The sequence below is a fragment of the Carettochelys insculpta genome, chromosome 12, assembly GCF_033958435.1.
Source record: "Carettochelys insculpta isolate YL-2023 chromosome 12, ASM3395843v1, whole genome shotgun sequence".
Lineage (NCBI taxonomy): Eukaryota > Metazoa > Chordata > Testudines > Carettochelyidae > Carettochelys > Carettochelys insculpta.
In genome coordinates, this window is record NC_134148.1 from 33,774,070 (window position 1) to 33,796,734 (window position 22,665).

Sequence of the window (22,665 nt, forward strand, 5' to 3'; positions counted from 1 at the left end):
AGCGCTGGAGGTATGCTGCTGTAGTTTCAAGTGAAGCCCTAAGTGTCTTCAGTGCAGAGTTGTTGAAGCTCTTACATTGATGGTGACCTAGACCTTCTTCAATCCATATATAAAACTTCTTGCTTGAGTTTAGTAATGCTCTCAAGCCAGGCTAGCTTTCACACCTCTAGGTTTATCTTTAGAGCCTGGGTTCTGCTTTACTTGTTTTTCTGACCATTTTGCAGTGCTCTAAATCAAGTGCGGATCATTCTCCAGTGCCAAAGACACTGCCTTCCTTCAGTTTCCCACTTCTGCAAGTTTTCCCACAGTTTGCTGGGAAAGAGTCATAGAGAAGTGTATCTTACTGAAGCTCACGGCCCCATGGGATATGCTCCCAGAAGTCTTTAAAGCATACAGGGCAAGTGCAGCAGCAAGTGACACCACAGTGTTTCATTTCATTGCTGCTTTTTATACCTGAGGTAGGCTGACCCAAGTGCCTGGAGCCATACTAGCTGCGCTGAAGACCTGTACTGTCTTTTGCACCCCCTACATTTTAAATCCTCTAGTAAGGCTCTGCATTAATTTTTTTTGGGGGGGGAGAGGGGAAGGTGTTCAGAGCAAGGTACGTCTGCATTTAAACAGTCGTATGGGCACATCACTATAGTACTTCAGTGTAAATGTGGAAGGTTGTTTTTTTTTTTTTTTTTTTAATCTCCATCTGAGAAAGTGGGTCTTAGCCATGAATGCTCTTGACCTAATACGTTTGTTTAGTCTCTGGGGTGCTACAGGACTGCGTATTGTTTTCTGAAGCTACAGACTAACTTGGGTACACCTTTGAGACTATTTGTGTGGGTTTTTCACTTCTCTGAGGGTATGCTTATACTTACCAGGGGGTCAGTGCACTATGATTGATCTGCCAGGGATTGATTTTTTGCATTGTGTGTGAAGACAAGGCAGCACCAATTTCTCTGGGCTCGGCTTTCGATTCTGGTACTCCATACTGACGTGTGGAGTAAGAATGTCAATGCGAGCCCAAAGAGGCACAACATACACCAGGGAAGAAAGTTAATCCTCCAGTATTGATTCTAGCTATGTGAATGGTGTGGCTAGAAATGCATATGTGGGATTGATGTTACTTCTGGCCTACATTAAGGATTACCTAGGGAGGGAGTACTTAGGGTGCTAGAAGTCTTTCATTGACCTCGCACAGTGTACACCAGGGGTTCAGTCTGCTTAGCTATGTCTCAGAGAGTGGATTTTTTACCCTGCTGAGAGAGGGAGCTGTTCCAATAAAAGTTCCCAGTGTAGACCAGCTCCTAGAAACTGACTCCTCAAGCCCCAGACCAGTTTCAATCCACTCTGTTCCTTCAATGCATCTGGCCTCTTCTATGCAGGCCGCTTGAAATGGTAACAGGATACCCACTCATTCATCCTTCTGCCTCTGGGATAGTCAAGCGTGGAGTGTTTTGCCAAGTTCCAGGTACTTTCCTGCAGTGATTTTGAACAGTTTGTTACTTGCTGTCCCCCTAACCCAATCCACCCCACCCCACCCCAAACTATTTATATATGTATCAGCAGAGGAATTCTTTTAATTTTTTAGTGTTGTAAAAGGGAAGCTTTGTTTTTATTTATTTAACTTTAGGCATGGAAAGATTAATTCCCAGTATTCATACACTGTAATGACTAATACTGGAGTTTGTAAAAAATAGTTGGATGTTTATATGTTCTGTGAGAGTCCCACTTAACTGTGACTCTGCTGCCTTTTCAGATCTCCTTTCATCATTACTGTATTTGGAGAGGTGGCTGTCTCGTGCTGTCTGAAGTGTTATAAGGTTCTCAGCAGCAGGTGCCAAGTGGGAACTCTAAGGTAGTCTCAACTAGGGTTATATGCTGCTGTTCATAAACAACATTTTAGTACTTTGAAATTCCTACGACATTAATGGAGAAGGTGCGATCTCCGCTTTCTTTCTGAAACCCCCTACTAAATATTCTCCATTTCAGGCACTTCCAACTTCTGGCACATGGATCTCAGTAAGTAATTGAGTTCTGTTCTCCATGTTTTAAGGCAACTGATTAACCCAAATTCCACAAATATTTATTTGGAGAACTGTTGAATGAAGCTGATGCTGCTGTCTCTAAATCTGAATAACCACACAAGCTCACAGCTTTAGAGCTTAGCAGATTTGCTTGGTTATGTCTATACCACAGCGATCTTTCAAAAAGGTCTTCCAGAAGATCTCTTCCAAATTAAATTACTTCAAAAGAAAATGTCCACCTACACAAGCTGATTTAAAAATAAAAAACCCCACAATCTTCTCTTCGAAAAATCTGGTTCTATGAGGACTGGTCTTTTGAAAAGTGTCCATGGCACATCTACAACCTTTTTTTTTTTTTTTTTTTTTTTTTTTTTTTTAAAGCTTTCAAAAGAAGGCATTCTTCCTGATCTGGGACCAGAAGAGCAGCCTTGTTCTTTCAATTTCAGATCGAAAGAGCGCATTTTGTGTGTGTTCTTTGGATAAACGGCTGAATTTTCCAAAAGAACTTGCTAGTGTAGACACAGCCTAAGGTGCCACAGGACTGCTTGTTAGTGAAGTTACAGACTGATGTGGCTACACCTCTGAGGATGTACTAAATCTAAGGGGATGTCTACACTTGAAATTGATGGAGAAAATGTTGTTGTGAATGGGTGCTAAACTGTTCCCTTCACCTTCCTCATGACAAGTTTTGCCATTGGCAGGTGTGAATACTGCTTTGTCAAAACAGTTTGAGGATGTTGGAAGTATTTTGTTGGCAAAAGTGCCAACGTGCAGCATTCATGTGCTCCGGATATTAGCAGTAGACCTGGGTTCACAGCTTTTATCAGCATCCAAAAGTTGTCAAAACAAAAATCTCTCTTGAGCGTGTTCAGCAGAGGTGCCATGAGGATGGTGTGTGTTTGGGTAGAGGGGAGGAATTCTGACCAAATACCCCTGCATCCTCTTGCCCTGCCCATCCCCACCCCACCTTGCTGCTTCTCCAGCCAGGGCAGCACAGGTGGCAACTCTCAGTAGACGGGGTCTGCGTGCCACCCTCCACCACACTCAGCAGCAGTGGAGGGAAAAGTGCAGCAAGGTGGCTGCAGTTCACACTGCTCTCTGGCTGAGCTACTCTGGGGGAGGGGTGGGAATCCCCATATGCTCCCCAGAAGTGGTGCAGCCTGGCCAGAAGGTAGGGTGAGTTTGGGCCACCTTGCTGCACTGTCCCCTGGGGTGCTACTTAGCGTGGTGGAGGGGTGGCACGTGGACCCCTTCTGCTGCACTTCCCCTAATCTTGCTGAGAGAGAGGGCCAGGGGCTGGCCCTCTACTTGTGTCCCCTCCCCAGCTGTTGGGTAGCCCTTCCCACCTTTGGGGGCGCATGTGACCGTTTTTCCATTCTTCCTTTGCGCCTGAGCCTCATGTTGTACCAGATGTTCACAGTTGCTCCCTTATGTTTGCAGATCCTGTCTACATTTGGGGCACCATCATCAAAAGTAAGCAATATACTGTGGGGCTGTATCCTGCTGTGCAGTGTTGTGGGAATACAGAGCTGATCCGCGTGTCTCTTGGGATTCCCTCCCAGTTCTCCCACAGCATCTTCAGCTACTGGAGGGGCATGAGTGGCTCTGTGAGCTGTCCCTGCTGAGCAGTATTTAAGCAGCATAGCAATCTGTCCCCTTTGCTGTAGGAATCTTCCTGCCCCTTATCCTCATGCAAGGCAGAAGAGTTGCATTTCAAGGATGTATTCTTTGCTTCCCAAAAGAAACAGCTCACTCAGGCCAGGCTTGCAGCAGGCTGAAAAGCCAATCTAAGATATGTAATTCACCTACAACGTGTATAGCTGGCCTTGTTGTATCCTAGATTTTTTTGGCCATCCACACACAGAGAGGTTGATGGCAGCAAATTTCCTGTCTACCTCCCTTACTCCTCGTGACAGTGAGGAATAGTATCAGGACCAGCTTTAGAGCCCTGATGGTTCAATTTAGTGCATCCCCACTAAGTACACTAAATCGAACCCTGCAAGATTGACTCTTTCAGGGTCAATATTCTGGTAGGTGTAGATGTACCCTCACTTGTCAGATACTAGCCAGACCGACAACTTCAAAAGGAGTGGTGCATGCCTGCAGGGAAGCAGAGGTAAAAACACTGAGCCATCAGCATTGCAAGGTACTGGTAGAAGACAGTTTTGTCAACAAGCAGCAGAGTCTGTGCTGGCTTTGACTATAAAGGGAGGGGAAAACAAAAAAGTGTCTCTTGTGGGGTGGAAGTGTTGTGTCACCAAAACTGTTTTTACGAACCCAGTTTCATTGCACTGTCAACACTCACTGTTTTGTCACCAAAAAGCAGTTCTTAGTACCAAAATTTGGTAGTGATGACATACGCAACTGTTGTGTAGCACAAAACTCCACTCCCTTTTAGAGATCGGGATTTGCTGCAATCTACAGGATTTTCATACCACTTATATCAAAGATAAAGCTATTTATCAGTGTAAAATAATGAAGAGATGGGGCAGAAACAGCGAGTGTAGTGCAAATGCTGCTTTTCATGGCGGTCTCTAAAACTGGGCCTATAACATTGAAACGATAGTACATTTTTATAAAGGAAGCCAAAGAATAAATATCCCTGAGCTAAAGCCAATTAACATGTCTTAAAATGGACCTCTGTTCAGGCCCAAAAAATTATATGGCTCTCCTTGTTGTCTTGATGATCCCTATATCAAATATTTCATTTGCCAAGGTAATGGATACATTTTTTGAAATGGAAGCTCTGCAAAGTTGTTCTAACATGCCGTCACAAGTAATAAAATTACCGCAAGTGAAATTAGGCCTTTAGTGACACATGGGTCTGAACAGAATTACAAAGTTTCAACCATGCATGCACCTATCTACTGTTTATACAAGAGAGAAGTGGGGCGGGGGGAGACCCTGTAGTCACAGGGCTGGAAGCTGGCTGGGTAGTGCCCAGCTGGCAGAGCCATTCGTGGGGTCCCTGGCCAGGGGGTGGGAAGACTTGACAGCCTCACAGCTGGCAGCTGGCTGGGAGGTTGTGGTCCCCCAGTCACCCTGCTACTGGGAAGCAGCCGGGCTCCCAGCACAGCCCCTCAGCAAGAGCCCCAGATAAGGCTGCTGCCTGGTTCCCCTCTCGCCCCTGCTTGCAGGACCCAGGAAACTGGAAGCTCAAGTCTGGTCGGCTTCTCAGTTCCTGCAAGGGGTAGGGAGCTGGAAACCAAGGGGCAACCTGGTTCCAGTATCCCTTGCTCTGTCAGGACCCAGGAAACTGACCAGTCATGAGCTAGTCGGTTTCCAGAGTCCTGCAAGCAGCAGGGAGACTGGACCCAAACTGCCCCCTAGTTCCCAGCTCTCTGCTACTCTGGAAGCCAGGAAACTGACCATCTGTGGTGGGCTGGTCAGTCTCCTGGCTCCTACAAGCTCCTCTTGACTTGGGCAAAAATTTGAGTTTTATGCAGGGTTTACAGCAACACAACCCCATGTTACTTGGGGATTTACTGTACAGTTCTTATTGTATTCTAAGAGCACTAAAGAGACCCTATTCTGGGTGTGGTACAAACATAAAATTGGGCAGTAATTTATAATCTTATTGGTACTGGATATTGGAGCTTGTACTGAAGTCTACTGTTTCTTAGTTGTTCCACAGCCTGTAGTTTTCAGATGCTTTATAAATTTGCCAAGTAACCGTTCGGTTAGAAGTTTTCAGTACTTGGTCTATATTTCATGATGATCTTTTTTCTGGGAGTTTCAGCAGAAATCATATTGCATTTGCTGAAAATGAATTTGGGCAAAATAGATCGCTTTTTTTTAAATGTGTTGTCCTTGAAAGAATGTTAGATCCTCCATCCTTTGGACAAGGTACTGGATATTTGTCAATGACAGAATGGGGTCATAGAGGTGCCTTTTTGTTTTGCCCATAAACATCCATGTTTGTTCAACAAAAAAAAAACAAAGCAGTCCTGCAGCACCTTAAAGACCTAACATTTATTTATTAGGTAATGAGCTTTCATGGGTAAGGCTAGCTTAAAAAGAAGCTACAGACTAACATGGGTACTCCTCTGCGATGTGGATTCCAATTAGCCTCTGGAAGTAATGTTTTCTACATGCTCTATAGAGGCTTGCACCTTAAAACCACTGAAGGCTCCATTTATACCATGAATGTTCCAGCTGCTTCCTTCCACACTCCTTTCCAGTCTTCCCCCAGGTTTGTCAGCAATAAATATGCTCCTAGGTGCAGAACTAGAGCGAACATAAAATGAGGCACTTAAAGTGAGGAGGAGGAGCTGCACCATTCCTTTCTCCCTTTTCACAACCGTTGTTACTGAGCAAGGAGTCACACCCTAGCTTAGTGGCCTTACTTATAGATGGGATGATACCTCAGCTTTTGTATAAAGTCATGTCAGGATGGGAATAAAACCTTATATCTAATTGAGGTAATTCCAAGTCTTGCGCACTTTCCCACGTCACCTTTCATGCTCTGTGTGCCCCATACGTATGCTTGGCTTTGCTGTCTGTAATAACTGGGCCACATTTCTCCAGAATCGGGAATAGAAAGAACCCAGGTATCCTAATGCTCAGTGTTTTGCTAGTCTACCAAATAGCTGTGTTAAGCCATTTTTTATAAACCCTAGGAACTAACATGCCAAAAGTGGTTAAGTCAACCACTCAGAAGTTAGTAAGTGCTAGAACTATGGTTGCATGGGGAGCCTTAATTTGACTTCCTTGTGTATATACTGAAAATAAACCTTTTTTACTTTCATGCAGATCTACTTGTTAGGGTAAAAAAATGTTCTAGCGGCAGCTTAGTTGGCAAAACTGCAGAGAGGGTAAGCAAGAAAAAGAAAAGTTCAAGCGTGTCAGAAGATACGGAAGTACCAATGGAGTTGTAGCCACATCTGTCTCAGGATATTACAGAGACAAGTGAGAGAACTTTTTTCATAGTGCCAGTTTCTGTTGAGCAAAGCTTTGGATGCTCAGGCGTGAAGAAGTGCTCGGTTGGGTGTTGTAATTCTCACCAACAGATGTTGTGTGAGATTTTATTGGACCATCTTGTCTCTAATAGAAGTGAAGTACAGGCTGAATTTCTGTAGCCCGGCACACTGTCATCCAGCAACATATGCAGTCCAGCATGATTTAGTCAACTAAACGACCACTTACCATGGGAATAGCCAAGTTTGTCATGATCCCATAAAGTCATTTACAGCCACTAGTCCTGGTTCTCAGTGTTCTGAGCTGTTATTTGACTCTAATTTACCCCTGTATGTCTAAGAGCCCAGTAAGCAGTGGAAGGGATGAGAATGCTGCTGGACAATGTTGACCTGCCATGGTCTGGCAAAGGGTTTGGCATTGATCGTTGATTGGTCCTCAAGGTGCCAGACCAGAGAGGTTAAACCTGTACCAAGTTATGACAGCATAATTCCATCCTCAAATAAATCCACAATGTTGCTCTTTTTATCCGACTCAAAATCATTGTACTTGTTTTGAAAACTTTTCATATACTTCCTCCAGCTTGTCTAATGGAGAAGCATTCTTTTCTCTCATTTCTGTTCTGCAGTACCTCTGATAGGAAGTCATGGGCAAGGTCATAGTAGGCCAGTAACACAGCAGTGTTACTCAGGGTGCTATGTTGTTCTCTAAAATTGCAAAGACTGTGTGCAAAATATGAACGAAGCCTAACCAGAGCCGTTGTCTGAGTCTGCAGTGCACATGAAACACTTTTTCTGAGAAATGTGAACTGCCAAGTTCATTTCACTGAGTGCTACTTTAGATGCCCAGTCATGATGATTTAGATGTTAACATTCATTTAACTTCAGCCGATCAAATCATGCAAGAAAAGTGCAATAGGAGAAGTTGGTGAGCCAAATCTCAATTTGGTCACAGATGGGTGATGCCTATTTTTAGAGTCCAGAAATAATCTCTCAAAAATACTTTTAATAGAGGGACTTCAATCTCCAAATATGTACAGCTCTGCATATGGACAAGCTTGCTTATGCTGTGAACCTGAGTGGCTGGCATGTATTTGCTTCCTGATATTGTCTGAGGTAGGATCCACTTTGTGGAATTCTAGTACTTTTAATGATATTTTTAAAATATTGCATTGAAATGTGAACATAAAGGTGGTTATGGACAAGCCCATACCCTTTGTTTCACTAACAGTTTTGGGCTGGGCGGTTTAAAAAGGGAACTGCTTGCCACAGTCTTAGAAAATGAAGAAATATGAGATACTCAGCTGCAATATTTTTAGCAGGTGTAGATATATAAATATACACATCTACAAACGGTTATTGCCAAGTCTTCTTTGTAAAGACAGGGCAATTTTGAGCTTTTGCTATTTTTAATCCTTATTTGCACAGTGATATTACTCATAATGTGATAGATGTGGCCTCTGCCCCAGAATAGGTCAGAACCTTGATCGAGAAAGAACTGCAGGGAGGGATAAGGTATTTTTAAGTAAATGCCGACTGTGCCACCTGCATCTCAACCCAGCCACTACTGTGTTTTACCTTCTCATAGCCAGTGCTAGTGGACCTGTTTGAAAATGTAATTTCTCCCCCCACATTTTGATTTTCAGTGGGAATTTGAATATCAAAAATATTTTGCCAAACATTGAAAGGTTTATGTGGAAATGCTTCCGCTGTCCGGGTGAGCCTCAGGCTTCCATTCTCCTCTCTGGGCTGCGTTGCCCAGCTGACCAGGCATTTCCTGTGGTGCACCTGTTTGTTCCTGCTTCGTGATGAGGGGCGATTCACCAGGGAAGTCCTTTGCCCCTGTGCGTTTGCAGGAAATGCAGGGCAGACGAGGAGCTTGGCTGGTAGAGAATGGGGGCATGCAGCAACTGAATGACAGCTCCCACAAGGCACTTTGTTAGCATTTCCAAATGCAAATACTTCAATTTCTGAGTGTTTGGGTTTGCAGGTACTTTTTCTTGAAAAAGATTTGTCTTACTGAAAACCCACTTTCCCCACAAAAAAACTAGTTCAGCGGAAAAATTTCAACCAGTCCTAATTGCTAATTGGCGGGGTCTAGAGTGGGGTGTGTTCAAGTGAAAGAGGAAAAGGGATGAATTCAGGGAGGGCATTCTGAGACAGGACGCAAAGGCTGTAAGAGAAGTGGACACACGAGTCGGGGGAGGGGGGAATTTGAAAACAGCTGAGACAATAAATAGGCAAAGGCAAAGAAAGGGGAGTGCTTGAAAGGTGGTGAGGACAAGAAGCCTGAAAAATGGAAGGATTCACGAAGGTGTGACATTTTGAGGGCAGGCAGGTAAAATTACCTGAGCAAGAGTTGTGCTTTGTATGGAATAGAACTGGGGACACAAGTAGTGCTCCCTATATTTCCCTCCCCCATTTCTGTGCAGAATAAATTTTATTGTATGCACCAAGACATGCTGATGTGTACCACCAATAAAAACACAATGTGGGTGTTCTGCTGATCAGCTGGTTGGCACCTGAATCTCTCCTGGGTGGCTGCATAAGCACTCAGCTTACAGGGAGCATTGACCCACAAGCCATGGGGGTGTTGGAGAGACTGGTGATGAAATGACATGTCTTGTTTTTCCAGTTCCAGAACAGAACAGGAGAAAGAGGGGAAGAAGGCATAAATTTAATTTTCCTCCAACTTTTCAAGCCAAACTGAAGTAGATAAAACAGATTTAAGTGAGCTCACCTTTAAACATTAGAGAAGTTAGTCATTTCTATTCATCCAGGTTTTGAAATATTCCCTGATAGCTGTTTTTTCTTTTAATTTCAAATTTTCATTTTGGGACCCAAAATAAACCAGACAGTCACAACAGCAGGGAAGAATCATAAGATGGTGGAAGAGAAATGTTCTAAAATGGTGACTGGAAGTCTGGCGGAGTGCCCAGGCCTTGAGGAGTTTCTTGAGCAGTTTCTCATACAGTGTTTCACTGCTGCCCTCTGCCAGTTCTCTGAGAAAACACACTTCTGTTTTTTAGCATTGATTTACTTCCACAATTGACTCGGATGTTTTTATTCATGACTGACTGGTCATGTAGTGGCTAATAGACCTATAATTTGTTAGAAGGAGATTTAGTTTATACAAGGACTCATAAAAGAATTCCTCTAAAAATAGGACCTTTTACTTCTATAATTTAATCGTTTCCATTTATGTGGAAAAAATTTATTTTATTTTAATGTCATTAATAGTGACTGTACCAAAGTGTCTTGATTTCTATGTAATTTTATCACTGATACACAATATTCTTGGTTCTGCGCTTGTAAATTTTATCTCTGTTCAAAATTTACTCATACTGCTGACATTAATACAAACAAATATTAGATGCATTTTGTTCTTTTGTAATTTCATTAAAGGAAAATATTCACACACAGAACCATGCATCTTCAGTATCACATTTTTGTAAACCACAACCCCATTCTTCTAAGCTGTTTACAAACAAAGAACAAAAATGTAGTCCCTGTCCCATAGAGTTCATGGTTGTATTTTCCCAACATTGTCTTAAGTATGTTGTAGGCCCTGATGTTGGGTGGCCAGGCCTCTGGTTTCGACCAGAACACCTGGTCAAAAAGGGATCCTGGTGGCTCTGGTCAACACCACTGACTGGACCGTAGTGTCTGGTTGACAGTGCAGTGGGGCTAAAGCAGGATCCCTACCTGCCCTGGCTCCATATTGCTCCTAGGAAGTGGTCAGCAGGCCCCTGCAGCTCCTAGGCATACAGGTGGAAGGGAAGTCAGGAAGGCTGCATGCGCTGCCTCTGCCTAGAGCACCAGTGTGATCTGCTCTGGTCCTAATTTGGCTGCCAAATCAGAAAGCAATGGAATCCTAGCCCAGAATTTCTGCCCAGACTAATTTGTAATCTGGTGACATGACCCATGGAGATGACATGCCACAGCACACTATCCTCCATCTTGCTCTGAACAGAACAAGTCTTTATACTGGGAGTGCGTTTCCTAGAGGTAGCCTTGATGCTGCTCTTACTGCAGCCTGTCGGTGCTTTAGTTGGCCGGAGGTAGGTAATGGGTAGTGATAGCGTCCATCTGCTTCCTTTGTGTACCAGGCATGCAGCTTCTACGGGGAGCGCAGTTGTATCTGGGTGTGAGACTGATGTGGCTGTGCAGAGTATTACTCCTCATTAGGCTTTTTAGAATGTGCCTAGTATTGCACCTTGGATACAGTTAGGGTTATTTCTTAGCCATTGTAAGTAAATTAAACTTAATTCCTTGTTTCTTTACCATTAGTCACTCAGCATCTGAAGAGGCCTCTGGCTCAGACTCGGCAAGCCAATCTGAAAGCGAGCAGGGGAGCGAACAAGGCAGTGAGCATGGCAGCGAGTCAAACAGCAGCTCAGAGTCATCCGAAAGCCAGTCTGAGTCTGGAAGTGAGTCAACAGGTTCAAAAACCCAGCAGCCACCACCCGAAACCAAAGAAAAACCAGCCAGCAAGAAGGAGAGGATAGCAGATGTAAAAAAGGTATTGTTCCTCTCACATTTAACTAGCTGTATACCTCTTACTGGCCACTGTCAACTCCTCTCCCAGAACAAAGGACCAGGGAGCTGTTCACGAGCAAAACTATTGCTGTTCTCCAGGACTCTTTGCCAGACTTCTCTAAACTCTCTCTGAAAAAGCTGACTTCATGATACTGGTTTCCTCGTGCACGCACCTTGTCAGTCACTCCATGTACATCTCAGCCAGCTGGTGTAGTATATGCAAATAGGAGAGTCCCTGTGACTGCCCATGTCTGACAGCTTGGTATTTATACTCTGGGGCTGGGTTAGTTAGTGACAGGGCTTGCTGACAAAATGAAGGAGGCAGATATGAACGGTAAGTCAAAAGGTTTCATTATGTCATCTGGTTCCCCCTTACGTACATAAAAGTTGAACGTGCTCAAAGATGGGAACCTATGGCCAATATTCAAGTCCTGGGGGGAATCCTGCAATTTTATTATGGTTCCAAATGCAACAACTGTGGAGATCCCCCAGGACTGGTATTCGTACCTGTCTCGTTCCCCTCAGCTTACTTTTACTCCCATCATTGTAAGTTTAAAAGGAGGTAGCCTAATTCCTCTGGCTCTGTAGCACTCCACCATTTCTGTACTGGGCCTGCCCCTTTCCGGCTGATCCCTCTCAGGTATAGCCAGCAACCATCACCCATTTAGCCATATAGGAAAGGCAGAGGGGATTGTGACCCACTGATACCTTCTGTGTGCTCACCCTGGTGCTGTGCCCCCTGCCCCCCCCGGTCGAAAACTCATGCTTGAACCAAGTTTTTGACCTGGATGTGGCTACAACTATAATAGTAGAACAGCAGATTTAGCTGGGTTATCATTTTTAAAGAAATAACCTGGTTATTTGCAGTCTCGATAGTCAAGAGCAGTGGAGAGTGAATGGAAAAAAGAAAGAGGCTGGCCATTAGGGAGTGAAAACCAAGCAAATACTGTAATATGGAGTCAGGTCAGACTAACCTGTCTGTACTTTTTGGGCTGTCTTTATTATTATTACCATTTTTGTCTAACCCCTGGATTTGGATTGTTCATAATCCACTTCAGCCCAGCTGCTTGGGAGCCATAATGCTGCCTGCTCTTGTTACATCTGAGCCTTGCATGCTAAGGCTGGCTGGAATGGAGGTATTTTTAAGGCAATAACAATAATGCAAAAATATAACTGTTTTATTGTTGTTCGGGGGGGGCGGAGGGGGCAGGCAAAGGATGTCATGTCTCTTCCTTTATGGACTATTAGCAGCACACTTCCAGAATATGAACATTAAAAAGTAGCTGGTCAAAAACAGATCCATATGCAGGTTTTTACATAACATAAACAAGACGTGGAACAAGTTGGGGCACTTTCATTAGAGAAAGGTGCCCATCATCCTTAATTCCTGTAGCAGTAGACGTTTTGCTTCCTGCCTTTGGTGGGTCAAACTCTTTGGGATTATATTGGCTGAACCAACCAGTGCAATGACTGTTTATCACATTGCAGCTTGGACCAGCAAGACCACAGTCAGAATTGCACCCCGTTGTCTTGGCATTGTGCAGACAGATGGGGGAATCAATCCCTGCTCCGACAACCTTACATTCTTCTTCGAGTGTCCCCGTGGGTGCTTCACATCAGGTGTCGGGCTCGCCCGGCGCCGCAGATTGAATCTTCCAAGCAGTTTCTGCTGGACCGCGCATGCGCCAGTGCGCGCCGCTCCCTTGCGCGCTCCTGGCCACGTGCGTGATCCGGTCCCCGCCAGTTCCTCTTCATCGCCGTCGGCTGCAGACGGAATCCGACTAGGCTACGGCCAAGTTAGCGTATTCAATGGTTTTAACTGTTTTTCTTTAAAGTTTTCAAGTTCTTAAGCTACTGTTAAGTTAGCCAGTTTTTTTTTTTTTTTTTTTTTTGAAAATAACAAGTGGGACGGCGTTCAGTCCAGTCCTAGTAACAAGCGGAGCACCGGAGGCCAGGAGCCTAGGGCCATTAGCCCTCCTGCCACGGCAGGCTATCGGAGAGGGGGAAAACAGCACAGAGAAGGTGCTAAGTACCCCATTAACAACTGAAAGACTCACCAACAATGTCCTATTCAGGATTCAAGGAATGTGAGTCTTGCCGAGAGGCAATGCCAGCGTCTGATGGGCACAGTCACTGCATAAGGTGCCTGGGGGAGTCCCATGTCACGCAGAAATGCTCCTTCTGTGCAAAATTAACAGCCAGAGCAAGGAAGGACAGGGAGATGCGGCTTAAAATGCTGCTCCTCGACAAGGCCCTCCAGCCAGACGTGCCGGAGCGGCTGCAGCAGGAGGGACCCTCTGGGGCCCATAAAAGGAAAGCCGCCTCCCTCACCCCATCAGCACAAAAACGGAGGAAAGTCTCCCCAGCCCGATCCCTGCCAGTAGCAACAGCGAGCGGGACGGGAGGAGCTCACAGCCCCCAGCCGCAGCAACAGCTGATCGGCGGTGGCATGGAGAGCCACGTGGAGGCGGCTCAGCCTCCGATAATCAAACAGCCGCCCCGCACCGCAGGCAGGGTGGCGGCTAAACAAGCGCCGGTACCGGCGGCACCGCAAGCAGCGGCACCGACCCCCGGGGAACCGGTGGTGCAGAGCATGCAGGCACGCAGCCTGCAGGCACCGGAGGACGCCACCCGTGCGGCACCGCCCATAAGCGTGCCGAGCATGGCGCGGACGGGGCCGAGATCCCCTACACGTTAGGGGGCGGAGCTACCCCCTCAAGGGAGGGGGAAGGCTGCACACAAAACAAGGCACCACAGCCCCTCTCCAGACAGGGCTCCAGAGTTGCTTTCTCTCCGCCCTCCGCTCATGCTGCAGACTCCAACTAGAAGGCAGGGGTCCCACCTAGCCTACCCGGAGCCCCCGTCTCCATTTTTACAACCAGCCTCGCCCTGGCTGGGACCACCTTCACCCTTCCTGGGGTTTGAGCCGCTGGAGTACTATCACAAATCGCTCTCTCCAGTGTCCCAGGTCTCTCGACGATCTCGCTCCCCCAGACGCAGAGGGTATGCACCAAGGGAGTGGTCTAGGTCACCTTCCCAAGAACAGTGCCCATGCTGCCATGGTCGCCCCTATCACGCGGGGCATAGACACCACCGGCAATCTACCAGGGAAAGATCCCCACAGACGGTCCTGTATGCCCGAGGGCAATCGCGAACGGGGACAGAGACTCAAGTATCTCAGGGGGAACTGGTTATGGAACCCCGAGATTTTTCCCTTGCAAGCTTCCAGCGAGCGGATGTACCATCACCAACAGGAACCGGAAGGGTCCAGAGAGGCGTACCCTAGTGGTTCCTCGCTCTCCTCCCCGAACGAGGCTACAGCGCCGGGGGACGTCCATCCTCTGGACGATCTCAGACAGTTCCAAGAGCTGTTTTAAGAGGGTGGCCTTCACGCAAGGCATCCAGAGAGCAAAGGTGCAAGAGAAACACCATAAGCTCCTCAAAAATCTGAGACCTCCGGCCTCCTCCAAAATAGCAATACTGCTTGATGACGCAATCTTGGAGTCCGCCACTATGATATGGCAGACCCCTGCGACTATTCCGCCTGTCCACAAGAGAGCGGATAAAAAAAAAAAAAAACTTCATGCCGGCGAAGGGCATGGAGTTCCTGTTCAGCCACCCACAACCAAATTCCTTGGTGGTGGAGTTGTCGCAACAAAGATCAAAGACATCTCAATTCAAGACAGGGGGAACAGACAAATATGCCAAGAAGCTAGAGCTGTTCGGCAGAAAGGTGGTCTCCTCCCCCACTCTACTGTTGTGAATGGCAAATTACGCAGTGCATCTAGCGAACCATAATTTCGACAACTACGCTAGGTTAACCTCCCTCATGGACTCACTTCCAGAGGGCAAGAAACCGGTGCTCAAGGCCATCGTGCAAGAAGGCTACGCGGCCTCGAGGATGGGAGTTCAGATCGTCCTGGATGTTGCGGACACAGCAGCACGCTCCACAGCTACGGCAGTGGTGATGCGAAGGGAGTCCTGGCTCCAGACTTCGGGGATACCGAGGGACCTGCAGGCAAAGATAGTCGATCTTCCCTTCGGCTCGCAGAAGCTGTTTGCTGAATCAACTGACTCGGTCCTTCATTCCAGTAAAGATTCAAGAGCCACACTTAGGACCCTGAGGATTTACACCCCTCCATACGGAAAGAAAAAGTACTACCCTCAACAAAGACGGTACCAGTACCAGCAACAGCGTCCCCAGTACCACAGGGGTTACGAGCAAGGGCGACATCAACAGCACCAGCAGTACAGAACTCCCAGGCGACGTTCCCAACAGAGCCGTGCGTCCTCGGGGCAGGGCCAAAAGGCCACAAGTTTGACACACAGATCCAGGGCTGCGCCATCGCTACCATCGCACAAGGTCATCTGAAGCGGTTATTCCACCATCGCCTCTGACCATTCTATGACCAGTGGCAAAGGATCACCACAGACAAATGGGTGCTGGAGATCATAGCTACGGGGTACGCCATCCCCTTCCAGTCGCTCCCACCACCACGACCTCCACCCAGGCCCCACCTCCAGGAGGCCCCCCACATAGTGAGGCTCAAGCAGGAGGTAGACCATCCCATGCTCATAGGGGCAGTGGAAAGAGTGCCGGAGCAACTGCAAGGGAAAGGGTTCTACTCGAGGTACTTCCTCACGGAGAAAAAGACAGGAGACTGGAGGCCCATCTTAGATCTTCGAGGCCTCAACCGGTACCTGCGCAAGCAACGCTTTCAGATGATCACAGTCGCCTCCATCCTTACGGCATTAGATGATGGAGATTGGTTCGCAGCCCTCGACTTACAAGACGCGTATTTTCACGTAACTATCCATCCGGCTCACCGGCGATTCCTCCGGTTCATGGTAGGCAAAGAACATTTTCAATACAAGGTCCTACCGTTTGGCCTCTCCTTGGCCCCCAGAGTCTTGACCAAGACCTTGGCAGTGGTGTCAGCCTACCTGCACAGACAGGGGGTATTTATATTCCAGTATCTGGACGACTGCCTACTCAAAGGGGCCTCGAAGGAGGAGGTACTATGCATGATACGCATCACAGCAGGCACGTTCTCTTCGCTCGGCCTGGTTATCAATCTGGCAAAATCAAAGATAAACCCCACACAGGACATAGAGTTCATAGGGGCACGCATAAATTCTATTACAGCGAGAGTGTATCTACCAGAGACACGCTTTCGGGCCATCGGCTCCCTCGTGCAAGTCATCACCTTCAGCCCTACGGTCACGGTTCTGACGTGCTTACAGCTGCTGGGCCACGTGGCAGCAGCGATGTCCGTAGTACAGAACGCCAGGTTACACATGCGCAGCATGCAGCACTGGCTGGCGAGCGTATACAAACCGGCAGCACACACCGTTCACAGGGGGGTGTCGCCCACAACAGAGGTGCGCAAATCCCTGCAATGGTGGGTAAACCCCAGGAACCTGCTAACAAGGGTACCCTTCCACCAACCACAAATATCGGTTTTTCTTACTACAGATGCCTCCCTCATAGGGTGGGGAGCACACATGGGCAAAGAGGTGACGCAAGGGCTGTGATCCTCCATGGAGCGATCACTGCACATAAATATACTGGAGCTCAGAACAGTGTTCAACGCCTGCAGACACTTTCGAGACCATATACAAGGCAAAGTAGTCGGGATCAGTACAGACAATACCTCCACTGTGTTTTATATAAATCGGCAAGGAGGAGCTTGGTCCCGTGCCTTATGTGCGGAAGCAGTCCGGTTGCGGAACTGGTGCATCGCCAACAATATAACCTTGAAAGCCTCGTACTTACCAGGTGCTCACAATGTGAAGGCAGACCAGCTGAGCAGGCGTTTCGCACTCACACACGAGTGGCAGGTCCGTCCCGATCTGCTACGACCGATTTTTCACGCATGGGGTTTTCCCCAAATAGACCTGTTTGCTACTCAGCACAACAAGAAGTGCCCACGATTCTGCTCCAGGGCAGGACTGGGACGGGGGTTCCTGGGGGACGCATTTGCGATCTCCTGGAGGGCCCCCTGCTTTACGCTTTCCCTCCCACAGTGCTCATCCACAAAGTCTTGCAGAAAGCCAGGAGGGAAGGCGCCCGAATGATCCTGATAGTCCCAACGTGGGATCGACAGCAATGGTTCCCCCTACTCCTGCGCATGTCAGACTGGCCACCGATGCCCCTTCTGGTGGCGCCGGATCTGCTCACGCAAGCCCAGGGGTACATAGTGCATCCGCACCCCCAAGGCCTGCAACCACAAGCGTGGTTAATCCATGGCTCAGCTCCCTAGAGAGCACATGTACGGAGGAAGTGCAGCAAGTCCTAGAAAGTAGCAGGAGGACTTCCACCAGCAAGACCTACAAGCAGAAATGGACTCGCTTCACGGCATGGTGTTCTACCAAACAGCTAGCCCCCCTTTCGGTGCCTATACCTGTGATATTAGAGTATTTACTGGACCTCAAGAGAGGAGGACTCTCACTATCCTCGTTAAAGGTCCACCTTGCCGCCATTTCGGCGTTCAGACACGAAGAGGAAGGGCACACAGTGTTCGCCGATCCCATGGTCACCTGGTTCCTCAAAGGGTTGATAAACCTATATCCCCCTCGGAAACCGCTTCCACCTTCGTGGAACTTGGACCTGGTGCTTAATGCGATAACGGGACCACCGTTCGAGCCTTTGGCCACGGTTTCCCTCCGCCTCCTTACGATAAAGACGACTTTTCTTCTCGCAATCACGTCAGCTCGCAGGGTGAGCGAGCTTGCGGCAGTTATGGCAACGCCACCCTGCACTGTTTTTTCCAAGGAGGCGGTAACCATACGGCTGCATCCAGCCTTTGTTCCTAAAGTTTATTCTGAGTTGCATATTAACAAACCTATCGTTTTACTCTCGTTTTATCCAAAGCCTCATAACTCTAACAAAGAGGTGCGCCTACACCTCCTGGACGTGAGGAGGGCGCTAGCCTTCTATATAGACAGGACCAAGTCCTTCCGGAAAACGGATAGACTCCTAGTGTCTCTCGCTCCCAAATCGAAAGGAGAAGGTCTCTCTTCGCAGAGAATCTCGAAGCACATTGTATCCTGCATAAAAATGTGCTACGAACTCAAAGATTCCTTTACTGGCCACGCCCAGGGCTCATTCCACTTGGGCGATGGCGGCATCAACAGCCTTTTTCAAGGGCGTTGCGCTAAAAGACATTTGCAGAGCGGTGACCTGGTCATCCTACGACACCTTCGCCAAACATTACGCCCTTCACAGGGTATTCCAAGAGGATACCCGTCTCTCGACAGCGGTCCTCTCGGGGACAAGCTGCACATAATCCGATTACCCACCTCCTATCTTGGGTTACTGCTGGTTAGTCACCTAATGTGGAGCACCCACGGGGATACTCGAAGAAGAAAGAAAGGTTACTCACCGTAGTAACGGTGGTTCTTCGAGATGTGTCCCCGTGGGTGCTCCACTACCCGCCCATCCTCCCCGCTTCGGATCTCTGTTTAGTGTTTTGCAGGAGCATCCGAGGCGGTTGGTCAAGGAACTGGCGGGGACCGGATCGCGCACGTGGCCAGGAGCGTGCAAGGGAGCGGCGCGCGCCGGCGCATGCGCGGTCCGGCAGAAACTGCTTGGAAGATCCGATCTGTGGCGCCGGGCGAGCCCGACACCTAATGTGGAGCACCCACGGGGACACATCTCGAAGAACCACCGTTACTACGGTGAGTAACCTTTCTGTTTGAGAGAAGGAGATTAGAAGGGGATTTTTCTCCTTGTTTTTGAACAGACTTCTGATTTATTTCTGTGTATGCGAATGCCCAATAGGAATATTTTCCACAAGAAACCTTTCCTGTGTCGTGTTTTTTTCTAACCCCTTGTAAATGTGACAGTCCTGCACTCATCATGCCTTCATCCTAGGTGTCACTTTTGTATCTATTAATATATTTTGGTGTCCTTCTCTTACTAGTTGTTTTAAGGGTACCTGCGGGATGCTGGTGAATATTTTAGAAGACCATGAAATGGGGGTGAAACCTTATGGAGCAATAAGGGATTACCAAATTTAGATTCAGTAGGACCATGGGAGCACAAGTGATGAGATTTGCTTACACACCCACCCACCAAAAAAAAAACAAAACAAAACCTTCTTCCCTGAGGTTTGTCTGTCTGTCCTGGTTTGATTTTTTTTTTACCGGTATTAGTGCCCATGTCATCTACATATCTGTACATGCACCCCTGTTAGATTTTAGTTTTTGTCTCATTTCTTATACTTGTGTGGTTAGGCCTTTAAGATAACACCAGGGTTTTGTAAGCAGTTTACAAAATATTTGACATGGTTATAGCAACATGGTTCTTGGAGCACTACCTGTACCAGTAACTGTTCTTGGGATGTCACACTGAGCCATAGCACATTCCCCAGGAGGATGTGGGCAGTTGTGCCTCCTGATTTCATAAGGGGAGAGAGTGCATTGGAGGAATGTGCACAGAATAGCATCAACACTGTGTGGGATGATGTGTTAGGGGACATGTCACAGAATGCGAAGAGAAAGGACTTGCCAAATGGTTATGCAATCATGATTTGGGGGTGGGGTTCCAGCTACAATGCGAAATCCATTGTTTTTCACTGTTTATAGGACAGTTTGGCAGCTTAGAACTGTGGCAAGAGCGATATGCCGTTAGCTGCTATAACCACGTTATGTGAGGGTTCAAACAGTGTCCAGAGCCAACAATGCTATTAGCTGTTTACAGAATCAAGTAAAAGCTGAAGTGGGCTTTAGAGGCAGCTAGTGCTCTGTAAATGCTGTGATGAGCTGTCAGAATAATGAAGGTCACCTGCTCTCAGGCAATCAGAAGTCCAGCTGCTTTCCATTAGCACACACCTGCAAGGGTGGGTGGAATTCCTGTCTTTGCAGGATTTCTCTTCTCTGGGCCCTGCAAGATCCAGTTTTCATCTAGATTGGAATACAACCCCATACAGATCTCCTTGGGTTTCCAGATATCTGAGGTGACTCACATGTTCCTGTGCTGTTCAGTGAGCTCAGTGGGGGTGTGTTCCTAGGGAAGAAATTGGGATACATGTTTCTGGTCAGAGGCATTTGTCCTTTTGAGCCTGTGGATCAACGGTTCCTGTTTTTTCAGGGTCATTGCCCCTCCCACGAGTCAGGAGTTGGGGCCACAATTTAGGGGAGGGCAGCGGTGAGGAGGCAGAGTCTGGGGGTGAGGCAAAGCTGAGCATGGATCCTTAGTGGGGGTGGATGCCCAGGACTAGGGGACCAGGATTAGGGCTGATGATGCAGCTGGAGCAGAATAGGGCTGGGTGGTGCACACTTCTCTTCCTGTGGTGGCTGGCCTGGGACTCACAGCACCTCCTGGAATGTTCTTCCACCCTGTCTCCCCCCAGTTTGGGGATCTTTACTGTAAAGCCTCTTGCATGGGGAGAGTACTGAGCAATGTCAATGAAGCCAGGAGTTTTAAAACATTTTAAGTAGCGGAAATAAATAGCCCAGTTTATTCATATGAAAACAGAGTGTAGTTCCCTTTTTGTTTTCCAACAGGAACTCTTGGAGAGACTGGGTATTCGGATACCTGTCCTCCTCTGCAGCATAAATAAACCTTGAAGTGTATTGTAGGTAGGGGGAGGTACAACTCAGTATAAGAATATAGTGGGAGACTGCTGAAAATAAACGTTATAAAGCATTGCTAGGCGTATAGTCAATAATGATCCATAATCCTTTCAGTTCTGTTTCATAAGTTTCCATAATTTACCTAACCATCTCCTCACCACCAAAAGCCCCATGCCAGTGAAACCATTATTAATTCATCAGAAAGTCACCCTTAAACTTACCTAAAATGCTAGCAGTAACTGGGGTAAAGCAGGCCTTCTGATGGTCTGTTTATTTTGCAGATGTGGGAAGAATATCCTGATGTTTATGGGGTTAGGAGATCAAACCGAAGCAGACAAGAACCGTCGCGATTTAATATAAAAGAAGAGGTAAGAAAAATAAAGATGAGATGAGGGTATATATAAAATAAAATCCATAAAAGAACAAGGGCAGCTCTGATCTGTGTCATCTCTTAAACACTGAGTTCAAGGCAGAGTTGGGCAAGCTGGATTTCACAAATCAAGGTCCCAGTCCTGCAGTCAGAGCCGTTTGGACAGATGCTTGTGGAGTCACTGGACTCTGAGGGCTGTGGTCTGCATTTATGGATCTGATTGCTGGAATGAGGCCTTTGGCAAGTCATACTCTGTTGTAGAAACATGGATTGGAGAGAGGAAGTCCATGTAAAAAAACAGAAAGGGAACTGCCCAGAAACACTTTACAACAATAAAACAGTCTTTGCTGAATGTCCTTGAGTGGATTGCAGTGATCAGTGTGTTGTGCATGTGAGTTCAGCTTTATGATCCGTCGCTTTTTTGGAGATGAATAGCGAAGAACATTTTACATTTAAATTTAAAGTGAGGGACAAAGAAACGTGGATTCATTAGACCCTGATGGCTAGAACTTTAGAGTCCAGCCATCAGAACGTACTATAGAAGTGGAGAAATTAGCTGCTGTGCTTGTTTCTGTCTACACAATGCATTTCATTTGCAGGTCTCCTAGGAGGCTAAGCATCATTCGCGGTTTGATAGACGGGGAAACAAACACATGTTTGGTTGTAATGTTCAAATTAAGGGGGCCTTCAGGGAGCATCTTGATTTTTTTCATAGGGGCAAGGCACCTGCAGCTGCCTTTGGAATCTTCTGAAAACCAGGCCACTCTAGGAGTAGGTGCTTATATATGAGCTGAGACACCTAACAAGGTTTGAAAATGTCAGCCTAAATAACTTTCACTGTCATACTGGGAGTCAGGGAATAGAACCTAGATCTCCTGACTCCTGGTTTGTTTTTTTAATTCACTGGATCATGTGATCTGCACCACGCAGCTAAACTCAAAACATTCCAGACCTTTGTGCTGAATGCCCCAACTAGCAGCAGCAGGTAAGAAGGGCGTTTAGCACATAATTGACTTAGCTTTTGTTTTCCTTTTCAAGTTCCGCAAAATCCAGACTCGCTGGCTGCCTCTCTGTGCGATGCCCCCAGCATGCACTATGCTGGTGATGTCACACCCATCACAGATCTCCGCTGCAGATCCGAGTGCCCTGTAGGGGGCTCAGGTAAGTCCCATCCTTTTTTGTTTTACAATATTACGTGGTTTTGCAAATGTTCTTTTTCTTTTCCAATATCTCTACTGTGACGATATAA

General features: G+C 47.1%; 1 protein-coding gene across 17 annotated transcripts in view; it reads left to right on the forward strand.

Annotated features, from left to right (window-relative positions):
• The window catches only part of CHD2 (chromodomain helicase DNA binding protein 2), a 101,288-nt gene that overhangs the window by 25,275 nt on the left and 53,348 nt on the right, over positions 1–22,665 (forward strand). For 15 of the 17 annotated variants that reach the window (XM_075006272.1, XM_075006266.1, XM_075006275.1 and 12 more), the window contains 2 exons: positions 11,219–11,450; positions 21,328–21,414. In XM_075006272.1, coding sequence (XP_074862373.1) covers positions 11,219–11,450; positions 21,328–21,414 — 319 coding nt within the window. Of the gene's footprint in view, positions 1–11,218; positions 11,451–21,327; positions 21,415–22,454; positions 22,578–22,665 lie in introns of those variants that run through there. The other 2 variants (XM_075006283.1, XM_075006282.1) reach the window with 2 other exon arrangements.